Source organism: Diadema antillarum, unplaced genomic scaffold (genome assembly GCF_040938485.1).
Source record: "Diadema antillarum isolate AM-2024a unplaced genomic scaffold, OU_Dant_1.0 seq00000263_RagTag, whole genome shotgun sequence".
Lineage (NCBI taxonomy): Eukaryota > Metazoa > Echinodermata > Echinoidea > Diadematoida > Diadematidae > Diadema > Diadema antillarum.
The window spans coordinates 289,649-309,234 of NW_027271301.1; the positions used below are offsets into that span (position 1 = coordinate 289,649).

At 40.9% G+C, this 19,586-nt stretch overlaps 1 protein-coding gene across 1 annotated transcript; it reads left to right on the plus strand.

Moving 5' to 3' along the window:
- Window positions 1-1,638: 1,638 nt before the first annotated feature.
- Window positions 1,639-18,457, plus strand: LOC139729764 (transmembrane protein 64-like). The gene is made up of 5 exons (XM_071640699.1): window positions 1,639-1,821; window positions 11,654-12,720; window positions 15,701-16,063; window positions 16,501-16,650; window positions 17,030-18,457. Exons 2-5 carry the CDS (start codon window positions 12,361-12,363, stop codon window positions 17,264-17,266), a joined length of 1,110 nt encoding a protein of 369 aa, XP_071496800.1. The 5' UTR covers window positions 1,639-1,821; window positions 11,654-12,360; the 3' UTR covers window positions 17,267-18,457.
- Window positions 18,458-19,586: the final 1,129 nt, after the last annotated feature.

A 19,586-nucleotide genomic window follows, 5' to 3' on the forward strand; every position in this document is an offset into this window, starting at 1 on the left:
TGGTAGGTGTTCAACCCACCGACCGGGTCCATAACGACCGGCCGCGCGTTATAATGGCATTGCGCGTACAGAAAGAAAATGTACGCATGGGACTACGCGCAACGGTGTTCGATTCTTCACTGGGCTACGCTACCGAGTAAAATGTGGCGAAAACAACTAAGTTATTCGTATTCCCTCTAAATTACCGAAATTTAGCAAAATCGAATAAGGTTTATCGTGTAACTACATATAACTAGGCCTACCTTTGCTGACTCGTTGTTAGATGTAGAGTATCCTTCCGTAATAAATTTGACGATTTTGACCGCAAAATTGTCACCGCCGCTTGTACGATCGTGCACACATGTTACACATACACATGACATAAACATTTTGTCGCCCGCTACGACCGTACGAGTTGATGCAGAAACGAGAAATGAATGTGAAAAAAACAAACCGACTCATCTAATTTATTTCAATTATGATGAAAAGTTTCCGAATGAAAATCAATTCAAATTCATCAAACAGTCCTTCATAAGTAATATCGAAGGATTCAAAATATATTCAAATATTATTGGGGAAAAAATGACGGCTAGAAAAAAACAGCGGCCTGTCGAAAAAAACGCATTTAAATGCCCTTTATACGTATTGTCAGGGTGGTCGGTTGAAATGAGCAGGGCAACTGAGTGCGGAAAAAATGACACCCCACGCGTTCGAAGACGCCATCTAAGAGCGCGTATGCGTACCTCAGATCGCATTTTCAGTGCGCGCTTGTGAATCCGGAGTATTTTCTCCACACGTGAGTAAAATTTCAGGCAAATTGTGAGATTTTTCACGTTTCTATTGATAGAAAAACGTTAGGTGTCCGGTATTACGAACACCCAACCATACATAAAATTGTACTGTGCGCGCTGGCGGCCGACTTTACCCGCTAGGCCGAGTTTACCCATAACTACGGTATATGAGTCTTTGTCTTACCAGGTACTGGGCATCATAATCGGTAATATATAGGAGATCTCGGTAATTCTGGTAATTCAGACAGATTTACATAACATTCCACCATCTGTAAAAAATGTATATTAACTCATGATTGCACTCGAGTTTGGTAATCAAATCAAATTCAGAATCAACTAACACAAATAACAATACGTCGGACTGTTGTAAAGGAGTCGCCCCAGCATAGCAGATACTCCAGCAGTAACTGCGACAGCCGCCACACGCAGCGCGCCTGGCGGCGCGGTCTCCGGGGCGGGGGCTACTCCAGCAGTAATAATATGGATGTTGTGCGTGGTACGTGGCGTTAAATAAATGTGTTTTGACTTTCACATGCATGCAGACGACAAAGTTAAAGTTAACGCTTACAAATTAGAGTTCTACCCAATACTCAAAGGAGAACGCAAAATTTAGAGACTCACTCTCTGCACTGTACGTTGCGTTGTTGTCACTCAATATCCACGTGTATATCACTAGGCAAGGCTGATTTTGATACGGTGCGCTGTGTAATGTCATCTCCAACTGTTGCAATCTGCATCACACAAGTTGTAGCTGGCGCTTGTTTGGCACGATCAAAACGAGAGGCGAGTCAGTCGCACGCAGTATGGATGCAGCTCCTGTCGGATCCAATCCCCTGGCTTGCGCACTAGCTCCTCGGATCGCCGATGATCTCCAGCTTATACGAGCTCACGTCACGTCACGGTGTCTTCAGACGGTGTGCCGAAAGTGCTTTTGTGGAGTTTTGACTCGGAAAGGAAAGTCAGTGGAGCGACAACGTATCGAAGCCGAACCTTGCTGTCGTCGCACTTGTTGAGAGAAAGTTTGGCAAAACAAAGCAGGCCGCCGCTGGAGGTAGGTCCAATTCCATAGAGTCTGTTTAGCTCAGTGCAGTCAGTAAATTTATATTTAGCGTGTTGATGTCGTAAAACTCCGACTACTAGTAGTAGGCTGCTGATGCTGTCTGTGTGGTGACTGGTGGGATGCGGATGGTGTGGTGGTGCTGGTGGCACTGGTGGTGTGTTGGTGTCTGGTGCCCGCCGCGCCGTGGTAACTAAACCAGGTAAGATTAATGGCACTAGTATTAGTATTCACAGGCTCCCAAATGCAGGAATGCTCTCAGACTTTGGCCTGGTCCTTGACCACATTTCATCAAGGCCAAAGTGTCTAAACTAACCGAATAAAAAAGGTAGAATACTATATTATAGAAACCATTTCTCCAACCGAGTCCGAGGCTAGTCAGCTTACCAGTTTGTAGTTGGTTGGGTGCCAACAGCAATACATCGCAAGGGCGGATCTTGACCGAAAGATCGGTCTGTATCTGTCCGTCGGAGAATGTTCCGCGGAGACTGCGTCTGGCTTCACGGATCCCCTACGGAGGACAGCGTTAATGGCAAAAATATAAAAGAGTCCTCCGGACAGACGGATCTTTCTGTGTAGGGCGGATCCAGGTATTCTGTAAATGGGGGGCGTAACTATTATTTTTGGTGCCACTTCCGGATTTCATTTCATTTTTTTCTTTTTATTTCTTTTGTTTTTAACGATAGATAAAGGGGGGCGTGCTCCTCTTGCGCCCCCCCCCCCCCCCCCCTGGATCCGCCACTGCATCAACACTACCAAATACTAGAGAGAGAGCCAGAGGGGGTCAAGAACCATGTTTTTCTATCAACAGATACGGTACTTGAAATATCTCACAATTTGTCTGAAATTTTACTCACATAGAGATACAGGCGTCAACACTGAATTCACAAGCGCACAATGAAAATGCGATTTGCGGTACACGCTCCAAGATACTGTACAGATGCTCAGAGCTACCTTCTTCTTCTTCTTCGTGTTGACTTCCTCCTCTTGAAGAACTGTAGTCAGGTAGTTCCTGTTACATAATACAGGTTTTGTAGGATTCCCACAATTAGTATAAAGATGCAAACAGTACTGATTGAAAGTAATAGAGATAGCTAGGATAGGATGCATGCACACAATTGATGAGGCTTGAGCAAAACAACTATAGGTTATATAAGACAGTGACTATAGATTGTATTGAAGTCGCTTGTGATGTATGTCGACTAGAAACTGTAGAGTGACAGTATGAAAATCGGGGACTTCTATTTTGGTGTGTCCAATAATTCCCAGTAGTATTGCCCTGGTGATAGCAGTGCCTTGCTGTGCAGGTTGAAGTTCATTCAAGTGGGCTCGTACTGATGCTGGAAGTTTGGATAGTAATGTCTCTCTGTGTTCGTTGTATACAAGACACTCTCTAACAAAGTGAGTAACCGTTTGTGTAGATTTGCCACATGCAGGGCAGCTGGGGTCTTGCCCAGGTTTCTTGATTTTAGCCCGTCGTGCATCGGTGAGGTAGGTCTCTGTAAGGAGTTGTGCTTTTATTGCGACAGCTTTCCTGAGGTGTGATGGTTCGAGTATTGAAGGAAACACATGTTGTAGATGTGCTATTGCTAAGACTGACTCCTCTGAAGAGGTGAAGCATGGACCGTTCTTCAGTTTCTTGGAGGGCAGATTTTCTTGTGTATTCTACTGCAGCTTTGGTTATCATCCTTTTCCATGCTTGGTAGCTAGTGATTACAGTGAGGCATTTACCATTTACCATTTACCATTTACCAAGTCTCACGCATTTAGGGTCCATGTCATGATCTCACGTATGGCACCTAGCCTGACCAGACTGCTGTGCAAAGCACAGCAGTCTGACATCTACTAGTGTTTTATGTTGTATACGATTGTCGCTTTTGACAGCAAAATCACATTAAAATGTCTTTTATTTAGTTTGATTTTACCAGTAATTATAAGATGATTTTTACCACTCACCTACATCATATTTTGCTGATGGTTGAGTTGAATTTGGGTCAATTCCATTGTGACTTATGGGACAAAGTGACAATTTTCGGCAATTTCAAACCAGTATTTTGAGAAAATAGTTGCATCAAATGCATTTTTCTCAGTTCATGGTTAGATCCATCATATCACAGTTTATGAAAACACCATACTTAGTCGGAAAAGTATCATTGCATTACGTACAGCAACGAAAAATTGCTGTCGTGACTTATGGGACATGTGAGGACCACCGTTTTTTACATGGGAAAGTAAGTTCTGAAATATTCTTACACACAGAGTCTCTGGAAAGATACTTTCTTTCGTGAATGTAGCAAAGGGTTGGTGCTTACCCTGAGCCAAGTGGTATGAATATCCACACATTGGTACAGTAGCAGGATAGGGAAAACCAGTGTGACTGATGGGACACAAAAACGTGACTTATGGGACGCTATCAACTACCACATTTTGAGATTGAGAGAATAATATTTACTGATGCCAGAACAAGTTCTAGAACATCATAAAACCAATCTATGACCAAAGAACATTCAGAAAATAAGCCATCTGAGAATTACACAAGCTGTATTATGGCCATAATAGTGTATCAGAAATGATACATAAATTCTGCAAAAATTGGCAATTTTCATGAAAAATGAAGGTTTTTCGGACATAACTCCACTCCACGTTCACCGATGTTCACAAATGAGATATCAAAATATCCGTTGTGAAAGGCTGCTTTGAGTAAACAATACCAGATCATCTAATTAAGCTTCATTAATCATCTATACTCAATAGTTTGATTTTCATAAAATGCAACCTTTCCGTGGAATTGACCTTTGGTGTTTTGTTGGTATCCACCAGGGCCGGCGCAGTGTTTTCAAAAGTGTGGGGCCCACTTCCGGGTTTCATGAGCTAACAAGCAAAAACAAAGAAAAAAAAGGTCCTCAGCTCATCTCTCCCCGTCCACTTCCGGGTTTCTTCAGCTAACAAGCAAAAAAGAAAAAAGGTCCTCAGCTCATTCTCTCCCCTTCCATTTTAGTGCCACTTACGTACTTCCGGGTTGAAAAAAGTGTGGGGGCTCAAAGTGATGACACCTTATGTATTCCTTTGTATGGTGCACAAAAAGTGTGGGGGGCCCCCCACGGCTGCGCCGCCCCTGTCCAGACCTTATTGTTGAATTTTTCAGAGTAGATTGTGCGATGATATCTTCGAGAGCTTCACAAAATCAACGAACTACCACGCATGCACAACCAGAAGTACCGTTGTAGCATTTTACGTACGCCCGTGCGTTTTGTGTGTTACGTAAAGCTTGTCGTCTGCTACGTACACATATTTCCGCGTGTGCTGCTCTCATGATTTGACCTTACATGGGTCACTTCCGCTCCGACAAGGTCATGAACTTTTCCGACTTGCTACGTTGTAGTATACAAGAGTGATTGCCATTCAAATAACACGCAGAAGCAATACGGACGCTTACAGACCTGATTTTAATCACAGATTTCGGTGAGTTTTTGACGTAATTAAAAAAAAAAATTGCATACCGATGAATGAATATCATAGACTATTGGGATTCCTTATTTTTTAGTTTTCTACATTACAATTAATAAAGGTATTCATGAAGGAAACGTACACCCCCCGCTGAAAATGACAACGTATACGAATAGGGTAGACGTGCAGCCGTGCTGCGTGTAGTTAGTATGGCACCCATTTTTCTCATGCATGGGGACCACTGACCTCTGAGATCACTGATCCGAACCCGAGGGGGGGAGGGGGGGGGGGGGGAAGTAGCATTATTTGCTAGACTATATCATACGCACTGGCCGACTGCCTTTGCACGAGCCGTCTAGCCTAGCCAAGCACATGCGACAAATCGAGAACGCACAATGTGCCGCAGCAATGTATGCACATATCAGCTACTATGTACATGGTGCATACATACATGATACTAGTACGATGAAACATGCGCGCATCGCATGGTTCTTGTACATAGGCCTACGTATGGCCATGGATCGTACGTCGATGCCCAGATGACACCCCTCTTCTTCCATGCCTCACGAAAGTGGCGGCACTGGTGTTAGTCATTCCTCAATCAACTAATGCTCAGGAAGAAATGTCTTTTTGATGGTGAAGAAAAATAAGACAGTATTCAGACCAAAGCTTGACCCCAAAGGAATGCTCTAATACAGCATCCTCACTGTTAAGCTGACCTGTGGAGCTCCTGCCCACACATTTGAGGTGGGCAAAGATCTACTCAAGATGGCGAAGTCTGCAACTTGGGCGTTTAGTATAAGGAGCATAGCTTAAAGGATTAAAGTGATAGTTGCAATTGAAGGTATATTTCCATTTTGTCTTTCAAAATTTATAGTTAAAAATATTTAGTCACTTAAGCAAGCACCAGATCACACCATTAACCCGTTGAGGACGAGTCCCGAGTATACTCGGGCAAGTGTCTATGGGAAATGCGTGTTGTACGATATAGCAAAATCAAACCGTCCTCAATGGGTAAGAGCTAAAAATTAAAAAAAGCTCCCTACTGTCAGAGGAGGGATACCCCCTCCCACACCCTCCCCCCGCTAGGTCGCTTCACTTCCTCGATCGCGCGCGTGCTTGTGCACCGAGGCGTCAAGTCATGAAAATATCTCTCATAAAAATTTTTTGAACTTGGCATCTCTGAAGATGACTGCTTCAAAGGCGTGGGTTGTTATTTTGACGCGCTCAGTTGCGCTGTATTTTGAAACCAACACCCCATCTATTGACAGTACATGTGAAATGCTTGTAATGCTTTTCCTATGTGTACTTATAATCTATGGTATCATTGTTATGCTGTTACCAGTAATCTTGTTTATTATTGTGTTTTTCATAATATAAACAGCCCAATCACTGTAAAAACGCATCAGGATGGTGCACCACAACAAAGCGAACACACAGCGAACATGGTAATCGCTTTGAGTTTTTACTTTACATCATTTTTGTCACCTCAAACTCATCAAAGACAATCTTCATAAATTAGACTTCATTTCTATGTTATCGATATTGACATACACAATTTACAACTTCTTGAAAACAAAGATTATATGCTGCATGTGCAAATGGTACATTGTCTTTCACTCACGGCCATTTTGAATACATCAGGAGTTGAATACATTGGAGCTGCACTAAAGTGCAGCTCGTATTGCATTATGAACTCCCAATTTTTGTAAATGTGAGACCATATTACAGTGTATACTGTAAAAGTGGAAATTTTTGCGGTGTTGAAATTTTCGCGCAACCAGAAACTAGCGCAAAAATAATAGCACGCAAATATTTTTGCTTGCCATGTGTGCCAGTAGCTGATAGCTTGATTCCGCGGAATTAAAAACATACCAAACTCTTTTCAGATCTTTTTTTTTTGGTACATGATCAATGGAAAATTGTGAGGTTATGGCATGGTTAGCTCACTCATTGGCATCTTATATTCACGTCTCCTGTACAAGAACTGTTCATTGCAGAAATTAGCAAAACTTCAAAATGTCATATCTTCGTTTTAATATTTTTCATCTGATTTCAGTCAAATTTCTACCGTTGAGCTCTTAAGATTTTTATCCTTTTTTTATCAGACTAACTTGTATTTGGTCTGGATTTTACCTTTAAACAGGGTCTGTGGACATTGCAAAAGTGATCAATGAATTCTCTCAATCAGAGATCAAACAGCTGTTTATGTTGAGGATTGGTAATGTGTATCATGCTTGCCCCTTAGCTCCTACTGTACATTTATCTAGGCTTCAGAGAGCTTGACCTTTAAGCTTGCAATTGCTCTCGACTGAAACAATAGAGTGGAAACCTTAATGGTAGATTAAGCATGGGACAAAAAAAAAGACATAAAAAAAACAACTGGATTGTGCCTCGGTGTGTGTGTGTGCGTGATAACTAGAACTTTATTGTATGCTTAATTTATCCATTGTGTATGATATTTACATGGTGTGATGAACTTTTCATGACTCATGATACCCTTACCGTAATACTCAGAACACTAAACACTTTGCAGATGAACATGCAACACATAACACTTTACTGTGCCATGCTAATATTAATGAATCTGACTTTTAACAGAGCACTGTAACCTATAGCAGTCGTAACTTGGGGGGGGGGGGGGGGGGGGGGAGGTTCCAAAGAAGAAAATTTTAAAGTACTTTCAATGTGTTATGCAATGAGCCAGGTGCATTTGTTAGGTATAGGCCCTACTTGAAGCCGCAGCTAATTACCATTATAAAATGGGTTCAAGAATGTAGCCAATTCTCGCTATCGCCAATGACGTGAAAAGAACCCGGATGTTGATTTAAGCGTCATTTACGGTGCATTATGGGATAGTCCGGTAGCAAAGTCACTTCCGTTTGTAAGCGCGTGATACGTGACTAATGCTATTTACACACGCAACCGACTGTATTCTACGTGTACTTCCGGTTTTCTCGACTTGAATTACAGCTTTAATATGATTTGAAATTTCTCCATTCTTAAGAAATTGCTGTTACTAAAACTATTGGTTGTTGCTGCGAAGCTGCCATGTGTTGTTCGCACGACAATAAATGAAAAAAATCTGCAGAAGTAGGACCCTTACTGGCATGCGAGATGTGACGTGACAGCGTGGGTGAAGTTTGCGGGTGACTCCACAGCGCAGTACGTGCACGCGCGACTTACTAGTAGTGGTAGTAGCACTAGGTAGTAGGCCTAGTGCCTACGTACATTGTACGTACTTACTTGGAAGAAATTGCTTCGGAGACAGGATAAGTTCGAGATCACTGTTCGTTCCCGATTGTGTTCGCGACATTTCGACAGCTAAGAACAAATCAAGAACAAAGATGGGCATTCCATGACGATATACTGTATATCCAGGTGGGTGAATATTTTCCAGCATATTTTCAGCGTATTCAGAGATGACTGATCTGTGATGTGCACATCGATAGCATGATCAAGCAGTACGCTGTACCGGTATGTGTTAGCTTATGCGCTGCGTGCAGTGGTGCATGCTAATACGTGTACAAGGCCGGCCGCCGGCGGGGACTATGTACGAGTATGACAGGCCTGGCCACTCGCTGGCTCGGGCGGTACAGCGGCCTACTGTACTAGTATCCGTGGTCGGCGCTGCGCTATAGGTAAGGTACATGTACGCGTACGCTAGCGTTGTGCAAATTGTGCCCCGCGCCGGAAGTGCCCTTGCTACCAAGTGCACTAAATCTTGACGAGAAAGCCACATCCGGGTACTTTTTACGTCATTGGCGATAGCGAGAATTGGAAGCGCTGAAATGAGTCACGTGTGCGTGCATTAATTTCTTAGTAAATGCACGGCCTGATCGATCGACGTACGTCACAATGTTTACACTAGCAGTGCGCACTCAATCAGTTGTTACAAGTGCGTCACGCGCTACTATAAGCGCTGTCAATCCTGTAAACAACTTCTAGTTCGGGCTGCCACAACAGCCGGCGGCCTTTCTTGTGCATAACACGTGCGTTGCGTACGTATACTCTTATACGTACGTACAGTACTTATGTGCGGGATTTCCGAGTGCGACGTGCGTAAATGTTTGGGACGAACATCTTCGGACATCTTGACTTTTGAGCGAGTGCTACATGGTATTGACCCACAAAGGTACGTGAATAATGCTGTTAGTTTTTGACCCATTTTATAAAACAAATGATGCACAGGATTATTTCGTGGCATTAGTGAAGGTGCGGCGCACTCTCGAGTATTGACAACGGTTGCAAACATGCACTCGGCTGCGCCTCGTGCATGTCGCACCATTGTCAATACTCTCGAGCGCGCCTCACTAACACACTCTATCCTGTGCATCATTTGTATATTAAAAACACTACCCAAACCGAATTGGTCGATATGTAAAGTCACTTCAACCATGTCTGATAAATGCTTCAGAGGCTGATGTACAGAGATTATTTTCTGACACTCAGAAGACTTTCACTTTTATGATGCAGCATCTATGACTACAAACTAGTGTACCTTTCATTGACAAATCATTGGTTTCTGATTATTCATGGGTTTTCTTTTCTGTGTTGAATAGGACAGAGAAATTTAACTTGTCAATTTCCCTGAATAAGGTATGTCATCCTTTTAAAGGACAAGTCCACCTTCATATACATAGGGATTGAGAGAATGCAGCAATATTAGTGGAACACATCAGTGAAAGTTTGAGGAAAATTGGACAATCCGTTCAAAAGTTACGAATATTGTTAAGTATCTGCGCAGTCACTGCTGGAAGAGAAGACTACTACAGTGTATGATGTCACATGCGTACAACTATATAAGGAAATTAAAAAGAGAATTTCACAAAACTTTAGTTTTTGAATAAAGTGCACGTTTCTTCGTCTTGCTTCTGACATATGTTAAGGGTAATATTATTCCCCCTGCCTTCTGAAAGAGAGAAGTCGAGTGTTCTTTTGCTATGCGAGAAAAATGGATATGGTGAATTTTCTTTATTCTTCCTTTATATCGTTGTACTCATGTGACATCACAAGCTACAGTAGTCTTTTCATCCAGCCGTGACTGAGCAGAAACTTCAAAAATTCATAACTTTTTAACGGATTGTCCGATTTTGCTCAAACTCTCACTGATGTGTTCTACTAATATTGCTGCATTCACTCAACCCACATGTCTATGAAGGTGAACTTGTCCTTTAATGTTTGGTATCCTTTGCCATTCACCCATTTTCATGTGGGAGTGGGAGGTGTAGCAAAATATTCTTCTCAAGGGGGTAATATAACAAAATGATCTGGGCCCCATTTCATAAAAGATATTAGGATGTCAACTCTTACTGGAATGCCAATTTCCCATAGCAACAGCCAATGAGGAAGCTGCATTCTTGTCATTACCATGACATTTGCCATTCAGCAAGAGTTGTTATCGTATCAACTTTTTATGAAATGGGGTCCTGGATGCCTTCATGTGATCATGTTTGTTCAAGATCTATAGTTGGTATTTTACAAACTTGTGTGTGTACAATGTACATGATTGGATACGTTTGATGTTAACCTTTGTGTGCATGGAGTACCGGTATGGATTGGCACAGGAAACCCCATTGTAGCATTGCACATACTGTCCAAAGACACTGGCACGAAAAGGGTTAATGGATCTCATGCACAAAGTGATTGGACAATGGTAGTTCATGTCATGCTCCTCCCCATTCATCCCCATACACTCACACACACACAACAAACACACATGCATGAATGCTCTTGTGGAACTGAGGCGATGTAAAATTTAGATACACGAAGCAAATTTGGATGAGTCACATATAGTGAACATACGTGTGCTATTACCGTATGTAAGCATATAAACATGGGGACCAATGAAGTCTTCAACAACCCCAAAGTAGAAAGTGGATGCATGAAATATATTTTGTATACTGGTATGTGCATTATGATACATACATTATAATGTCATAAGGCTTGTCAATTACGTTATCTTCAGTGATGGTGCTGAGGAGACAGTTTATAATACAATGTCTCCCCTGTACTGGGATTGCTGGTGCTATAAAAGTATGACCACTACTGGTAATACTGTAAAAGCTGTTATTTTTCTGAGGGTTTAATTTTCGTGAATTTTGCGAATCACGGTTGGGCCATGAATTTAACAACTTGCAAAAATATCACGAACAGACAGGCATTAGCGCATTTGCAATAGCCTTGAAGTTGAAATCTCAAAACAATGTCTCATGACAATGTCTGTGACCTCATTCATGAACACAACAACCTTTACAGTAAAGCAATCTAGTGAAGTGTTCGGGTATTTCAGTTGTCTAGCTCTTCCAAATCATTGCACAACTGGCATTGACTCTCTTTTCCTTGTACATTCTTTGTATTTTCCCTTTGTTTCTTTCAGGTTCTTCTTTGCTTTGAAAAGACTGCCGCAGACTGTGTGTGACATCACAACGTCATAGTGCCAGTTGTTAGAGCCTGCACACCAACTTCCAGAGTTTCCTTGTGGTACTATGGTGCTACATTGTACATGGTGTTTTGTTCTCATGCCGAAATGTGAAATGTAAAGTGGGCACCACAGGAGGGAATACACTATATTGTGCTGGCTTCTATAACCTGATCACCTCAGCATTAAACTCTTTCTCTAAGGGCTTGTGCATTCACCCACCCTTTCTGTGCCACGGGGAACATAGCCTTTGATTGTTCTCATGACTTGTGATTTCAACATACTTTGCCATGCATCACATCTATGACAAATTTACTTTCAATGAGCTGGAAGATTACTGCTACCGTGCATGATTTCCAGAGCAATAGGAGCCAATAGCAGGGAGCAAAACACAACATGTGGGTGTTGAGGCTTGTACTACATGCCGTGCTGACTGTTAATCATTTACCAAGTGTTGTTGGACTACAGCCTTGACAGATTTGGGCTGATTGATTGTTGGCACATCTCCAAATTGGACACCTTTGACGTGCTTCGTAGGACACAGGGATAGCAGACTGCTAATAAGTGCTCGCCAGGGCGTAGCTGTTTAAATGCCAGCGTCCGTACCTCTGAGATGACAGGACTGGCAACGGAAAGTTGACCTTTGAACCTTTGAACTTGTCAGGATGGTACTCAAGGGCCCATGCTTGTACTTGGGGGCGAGCCAGTATTCCCAAACGTGCCTCCAGCCCTCCTGCCACGGCTGTGCAGGGGCATCGGGTACCGCCACGGCGCAGGCCTGCCACTGCGGCCGACTGGCTTGCTGCGGACGACTAGCCTGCTGCGAGAAACTGGCCTGCTGTGGCCGCCTGGTCCGCTGCTGTGGAGCTGTGGGGTCCAGCACTGGAGCTGGGGCGGTGGGTCAGGGATCATGCTGCTGCACCAACCCTGGAAGTCTGCCTTGTTTCACTGTCTGTCCGAGGACAACCACCATTTCTGCCATCTCGCTGGTCGGCTTGTCCACCTTTCTACTTTTTCATCAAGAAGTGAGTCCTCTTGTTCTCATATTCTGTTTCATTATGAGGTGTGAATGCCTATAAAATGCTTTTTGAGGAGTGTAGGTACCATAGGTACCATTATATAGAGAGAAATTGCAATGTAGAAATTCTTACACTGCAGTGTGAAGATTTAGACGGCATAGGCACAACTTTAACGGGAAGTGCATGAGTTGGTGATAAGAAACATTGAGAAAGTGAAATTGGATTTCGGTCTTCTGCATTATGTAAAGTAAGTTGATATGAAATACAGACATGTTCATAATATTATAATATAGTGATAGTTGACTTATCACTATAACAACTTACACCGTATTATGCAAAATGACTGCATGTATCTGAACTTTTAAAGATCTACATGTATAGATCCTTCTTGATATTTCATGAGGTATTTTTTTCATACACTAGCTCTCTGTAACTTTCAATCATTGAAAGGGATCTCTTTCTTTTTGTGTTGAAATCACTCCGCACATACTATTGTTCTTTGTTTTCGTCTGACTATATCAGTGACCAATACATTATGAGTGCATTCAAGAACTTTGATCACTGTCTCATTTATACTGCAGAGTGCAGTTTACGTTATCATGTAATCTGTACCGACAATGTCAAGTGACTTCAATGCCCTTTGAAAAAGTAGATCTGCATTTAAGACTTTTGAAGTGAATAAGCGTCCATGAAGATAAGATTTCTTTGCCATAGTGTGACCAGACTTTGTAGGAGTTGCCCTAGGCCTTGCTGGATCTTCCTGTATGACTTCCTGCAATGATAAGATATCAGTGAGGTAGTTGTAGCAAAGTATACCATGTAAGAAAAATGTAATGACGTTTAAATGCAGAATGTGGTAGATCTACTGAGCATTTAATTGATTTCAGTAACTTGAATCAAGAAATGGGCACTGCATAGAACTTTATTTCAAATGACAGGTTTTGAGTTGGGCGTTGTTGATGTTGTTGGGTTTTGTTTTTTTTTAGTTTGTTTTTTTAGGAATGCCATTTGTAATGCCATGATTTGTAATGTCATTTGTAAAACCATTTGTCAAATGCAAGGTCTGTCTACAAAGGTAATTTTGCAATTGGGAAAGCATTCTTTCTACAAATGTATATGATATTTCAGGACAGTGAAGACCTTGAGAACATTCATAATTCATGTCATGAAATACACTGTAGGTAATGTGGCATTGTCAGGGGCTGTTGAAGCAAGGGGGGGGGGGTTGGGAGAGGGGGCCTCATTTTTTTTTTCAGTGAACTTCTGTACATTGTTCTTAGTTTATGTTTGCCTTGTTTCTGTTGCTTTGATAATCAAGTCAAATCAGATTTGTATACTCTTAATTGATAGTCAACATCATGCAATATCTCAAACATGTCAAAAAGAAGTGTTTTTCTTGGATTTGCTGGATACATGTGTATGTCGTAATTTCATGTCAGGATAAAAATTTATGGACACATTGTTGGCCATGATTAGCAATCAAATGATTGAAATTGGGCAACCAGAAAAGATTGTTTTGTATCGCCAAAATAGTGTTTGTGCACCACTTAAATACTTCATGACATTTGGTCATAAATGCAAACACTTTCTCATTTTGCTGTAAAATCATTTATCTGTCAGCTACACTTAGACCATGGAGGGCATTTTTCTTATTGCTACTATTGTTTTCTAACCCCCCCCCCCCCACACACACACACATTATATGTCAAAGAAAAAAGTTTCCATTTTGTAAATGAGACAACCCAGTGGAGTAAAATTGCGCCAATTACACAAATGCCCTTTGATCCCAAAACGATTAGGAGGATTACATGCTGTATTAAATCTCTTTTCATTAACAGTTCCAGAAGAGCTGTGCAGATTCGTGAATAAAACCCAGTAAAGTTTAAAGACCACCCTTCCAAAGGGAAATCAATGGAATTAATCAAGGAATTTTCATTTAAAGGGATGATACAGTTTTTGTTGAGATGGGACTACAGGTTTCCAACATTTTTTGATGATAATTTTTGAGATAATGAGAGACCTCTTGTGATATGAAAGAGCATAGAATTCTAAGAGGAATTTAAGCTTTATGTGATGAAAATTGATTTTGAAATGGCTGAAATATAAAAAACAAAGCAATCCTAATAAAAGTTGTTACCAACCTTTCATTAGGATCGCTTTGTTTTACTTTGTTTTAGATATCTCAGCCATTTCAAAACCGATTTTCATCAAATAAATGTTTAATTCCTCGTAGAATTGTATGCTTTTGAACATTTCATAAAGCTGTTTCTATTTGAAAGTATCTTGCAAAAAGTTAAAGACTGAATCCTCACCTCAACCAATACTAAACCATTCCTTTAGGTGATAAGGAACCATTATAGGGTGAGCAGAATGATGAATGAAGAGAGCATGATTTGTAATCCTCGTGAAACTTGCTCCTGGTCTTTTGCTTTAAATCATAATACCAGCTATTGTTATAGAACATGTTCTGTTTGCACCCCTTAAACATGGAACAACCTTCCAGTTTCCATCTGTTAGTCTTTGATATTATGGGTTAATAGATTCTGTAGTAGACAAAATGAATGTACACTTTTAAGTATTTTAAAAGTATTATGTCATATGTATATTAATGCATGTTTGCAAACAAATGATACTGTATTAAATCGTTGAAGCATAAAGTTCATTGTATGTGATATTAAATGCATTGAAACATGGTGTGTGAAGCAGTTTATAAATGTTGATCATTATTTTTTGTATTATTATCAATTGTAATGTTACCATGTGATAATCATTCTCATCATTAGCACGACAGCATATAACATTTTCCATTTAAGATCTAAATTGCAAATTAAAACTTCATTGGCATGATGGACACTATATAATCATTTTGAATTTATCAGGCACTTCTTAAAATATGTGTGCTTGTGCATTAGTCTTTTATCTTACTTGTGACGGCCATGTATGTATTTATAGTGGATGTTTATATCTACTGCTCCTTAATTACCAGGTTGAGTTCATTCTTGCGTGGCTGTTAGAATCTGGCGATGCGGAGAGTTTCCTGGTCTTCCTCATCCTCTTCACCTTCCTCTCCTTCCCCATGACCTGGGGCTACATCCTGGTCAACGTCGTGGCCGGCTACCGCTTCGGGCCCCTCTTTGGCACCTTCGTGGTGGCCGTCGCCGTGGCGATCGGCTCGGCCTTCGCCTTCCTCGTCTGCCGCACCCTCCTGAGCTCGTGGATCCGCCGCAGCCTCATGACGGAGCGGCTGGAGATGATCGTGGGCGTGGTGGAGAGCAGCCATGGTTTCCAGGTCATTGCCCTCACCAGGTTGACCCCCATACCATTTGGGATTCAGAATGGAGTCTTTGCGGTGAGTGGAGAAAATTGTCTCTTTCAGCATGTCATTATCCACATGATGTTACTTTGTTTATAATGAACTCTGCATAGACTTCTCTGTTACCCACTACCCCTTCTTGTATTAGTTTTTCATCAGGATGTTGCAGAAGTAGAAGGACTCCATATCAAGTAGGTTATTTCGTGCATCAGTGTGTCTAATGACGCTTTGCAGTTTTGAAACAAAATGTCGAGAGTGCTGCTAAATATTTTGTCAATTTAGATGTTGCAATGCTAGATTTCGTACAGCATAGTTTAACATGATGCAGCCTATGTGATCACTTCTATCATGTCAAAAGTTTTCTTTCGTCTGCCGTTTTCTTCTCTCCCCCCCCCCCCTTCCTTGATCTGATACCAAGAATGTTACGAGTAGCATTTTAGAGAGTCTTCTGCAATCCTTCTTCTTGTGCATAGTTAGCGAAAGTGAAGTTGTCAACTTTTGTGTCGGCGTCGTCCATTGGCCTCTTACCGACTCAGTTCCTAAACTGCTACATGGGTTCTTCCCTGCGATCTGTACAGGATATTAAGCAGCAACAGTCATCTTCTCTCCTTCTTATTGCTCAGGTACAGTTTGTCTGTCTGCTTGTTTGTTTCTTAGCTCTTTTTTCTGCTCTTTTCTTGGCACACTATCTTCATGTTTTACTTGTGTTTTGTTGACTTGTTTGATACACTTTTGCAATATACATCCCTTTTTTGGGCGCACAATTGTATTTGTCTTCTTCATAGAGGGGTATGTTCACATCTAACATTAGTTTAACTTATCAAAGATTCAGCAACTGGATGATACTTAATTGCAAATGACAATCTGTCATTTTGCAAGCTGTAAATGAGGTTTTCTTATCCTAGCACTGTTTTACAATCCTATACAAACAGAAAAATTGAATAATGTTTACCTTCCCTGTAGAGGTAATATTGTTTGTATTGCTTTGTTACTGTCGTGCAGGTATTTCTCAGCTTCCTTCTATCAGTGTACGTCCTGAAGTTGGCACAACGAGAACTCCAACATCGCCTCCACAGACACTGCCCAGAGAAGGCTGCGCTCCCCGAGCCCCAGTGCAGAGCCAGCCCCAGCGTGGACAGCCAGCCAGTATGCCAGCAGCACACACAGAGCTTGTCAGCAATAATAAAGACCACTACAGATTCAGGTCACAGTATACCACACGAGGTGTACATTGTATGAAGATATTTGGGCAGGAATTTCAGCCAGAGCCTCATATATACACAGTGAAGTGAAGTATTATGCAGAAATCACAAAATAAAAGTGTTACTACCAGTCCACCATAATCCTCTTACGAACGGGACTATCGATTCCCCTTTCCTCTGTTTTTTCCTCAAATGGTAGTGATTGCAATAAATGTACTCTCAGAATCACCCTCTTGTTCACAGTGTATTGAGGGTGGAGAGTTGCAGTAGTGTAGAATTCCGTCCAGGCACCACTGTCATTTTAAAAAAGTTATCGACAATTTATCGTAAATTTTCTGTCTCACTATTTTCCTTTCCGGCATTCAGGGCTCAACAGCCCTCACTTTATTTTAATAGGCAATCAAGGGCAGCGTTTGCTCTTACATTGCAATATGTGCAAGTACTTGTAAAACTGCTTATGTTTTCACATCATAACAATGTGGATGTACCTGGGTTCATATCTGCAGTGTATGATGTCATTTGGCTGTATTCCTGCCTTTGTGTCTGTCTCTCTGAATTCTGATTGTAGTGGAGTGTGTCAGACTGTAATTGCTGCAAATTTAATGATCTACTTATCTGATCAGGGTATGTTTTGAGAGTGAATCACTAAGAAGATGATTATGGTGGGCTAATGGCTCCTGTAACATACACAGGGCTATTTGCTTGATGGAATTTCAAACAGTATTATTGTGTGTTGTCATAGGTGCCTGATGATGACGTGTGATTGAAATGTGACCTTGCCATGTTCAGTGAAAAGATATTGATGGAATGTCTGAAAAATAATCCTTTGAGTAAACATTAAAAGTTATATTGGAGAATGAAGAAGACATTTTGAATTTGCCTAGTTAGAACAAAAGAGTTACTTTTTTTTCCCGTCAAGATATTACATGAGTTAGCACTGAGCAGCACATGAGGAGAATAAGAATTATTTAGCATTTCTTGTTGTGCTAGAGTCCCATGAATGAATGCTTTGAAAGCTGGACATTTATATTGCAAGCTATACATGCTACATTTCATTTGAAGCTTTTGCACCGCTTTTCATGTGTCTGTGATAGATATTTCCTGAATTACAGCATGGGTCATGAAGGTAGTTCAGGTTCCTTGTTTTTGTTTTTAATATGAAGCTTGTCATAAGGTTGAAAAGTTATATTGCATAATCTGCTTATCATCTAAAGAGTTTATGGCAAAAATTCCACAAAAGTTAGAAAGTCAAAGTTCACATTCAAATTCTGAGCTTACGGCACTTTTGCAAAGGTGTAAAATACATGTGTGTGTGACAATGTCTGCAAACTTGTACGTGGGATTTTTTTTCTTTTGGAAGTATTTTTTTTGTGTGACTTTGAACATGTTTGAACATGTATGACCATGCAGCATGCTACTTAGAATTGGGTCAAATCCTATGAAGGTAAGGCTCAAAGGTCATGGCAAAGTTTGGAATGTAATTTCTCAACGCATTGATTCAAGCCATGTTGGACAGTACTTCATCAATCTTGGTACATGAAAGAATTATATGATTTAGATAATGTTTTATCAAAATATGAAAAGCATAGATATGAAAATAAAAGTATTCTTTGAGCAATTCTTTAGAACTTTGTATTTGCTGCACATGAAAAGGAATATTGATAGCTTTCCATCCTTTTGTTTTAAACATTGTAAATTGCCCCTTTTCAGTGTTTAAAAAAATGATTTGAAATGAGATGCCCAAGTTGTCATCTAGTTGCTAGTTTGTTTCCTCCATGAAAAACAAACAAACAAACAAACTAGAAATAAAAAGATTTATACCCAGTGTTGCAAGTATGATTGCAGAAATGTCAAGTATGACATTTTTCATCAGTTCAGTGTGATCAGTTGAGGAAGTGATCTCCTCTTGAATTCAGCTTCATTAACACTGCATGTTTATGGTCTTTTTGATATTCTTGGAAAAACATTTATTCTACTACTAGTACTCTTTAACTAGTCCCATTGGATTGCCAATGTTGTTCTATCCAAAGTTGATATTTTGTTCACAAATAGCTATTGTGCACTGTATATATTACACATGCATGAAGACACTCTTTTTTTTCCATCCTGGTGGCTCAATTTAGAAGTAGTTGCACCATGCTGACAGAGCTGTAAACTGATGTTCATGTGGATTCAAGATCAATGTAGATTGGGGAAGTTTTGAAAATGATGCTGCCACTATTTATTTAGCTATGAACAAATATCACCATGCTGATTTTCTTGAACCTTGCCTTTTACCTTAATGGTGTTGGGTACAAGACAATTGTAAGCAAGCAATGTAAGCAGTGCACGCTGGCATTGTATTCAACACCAATGCA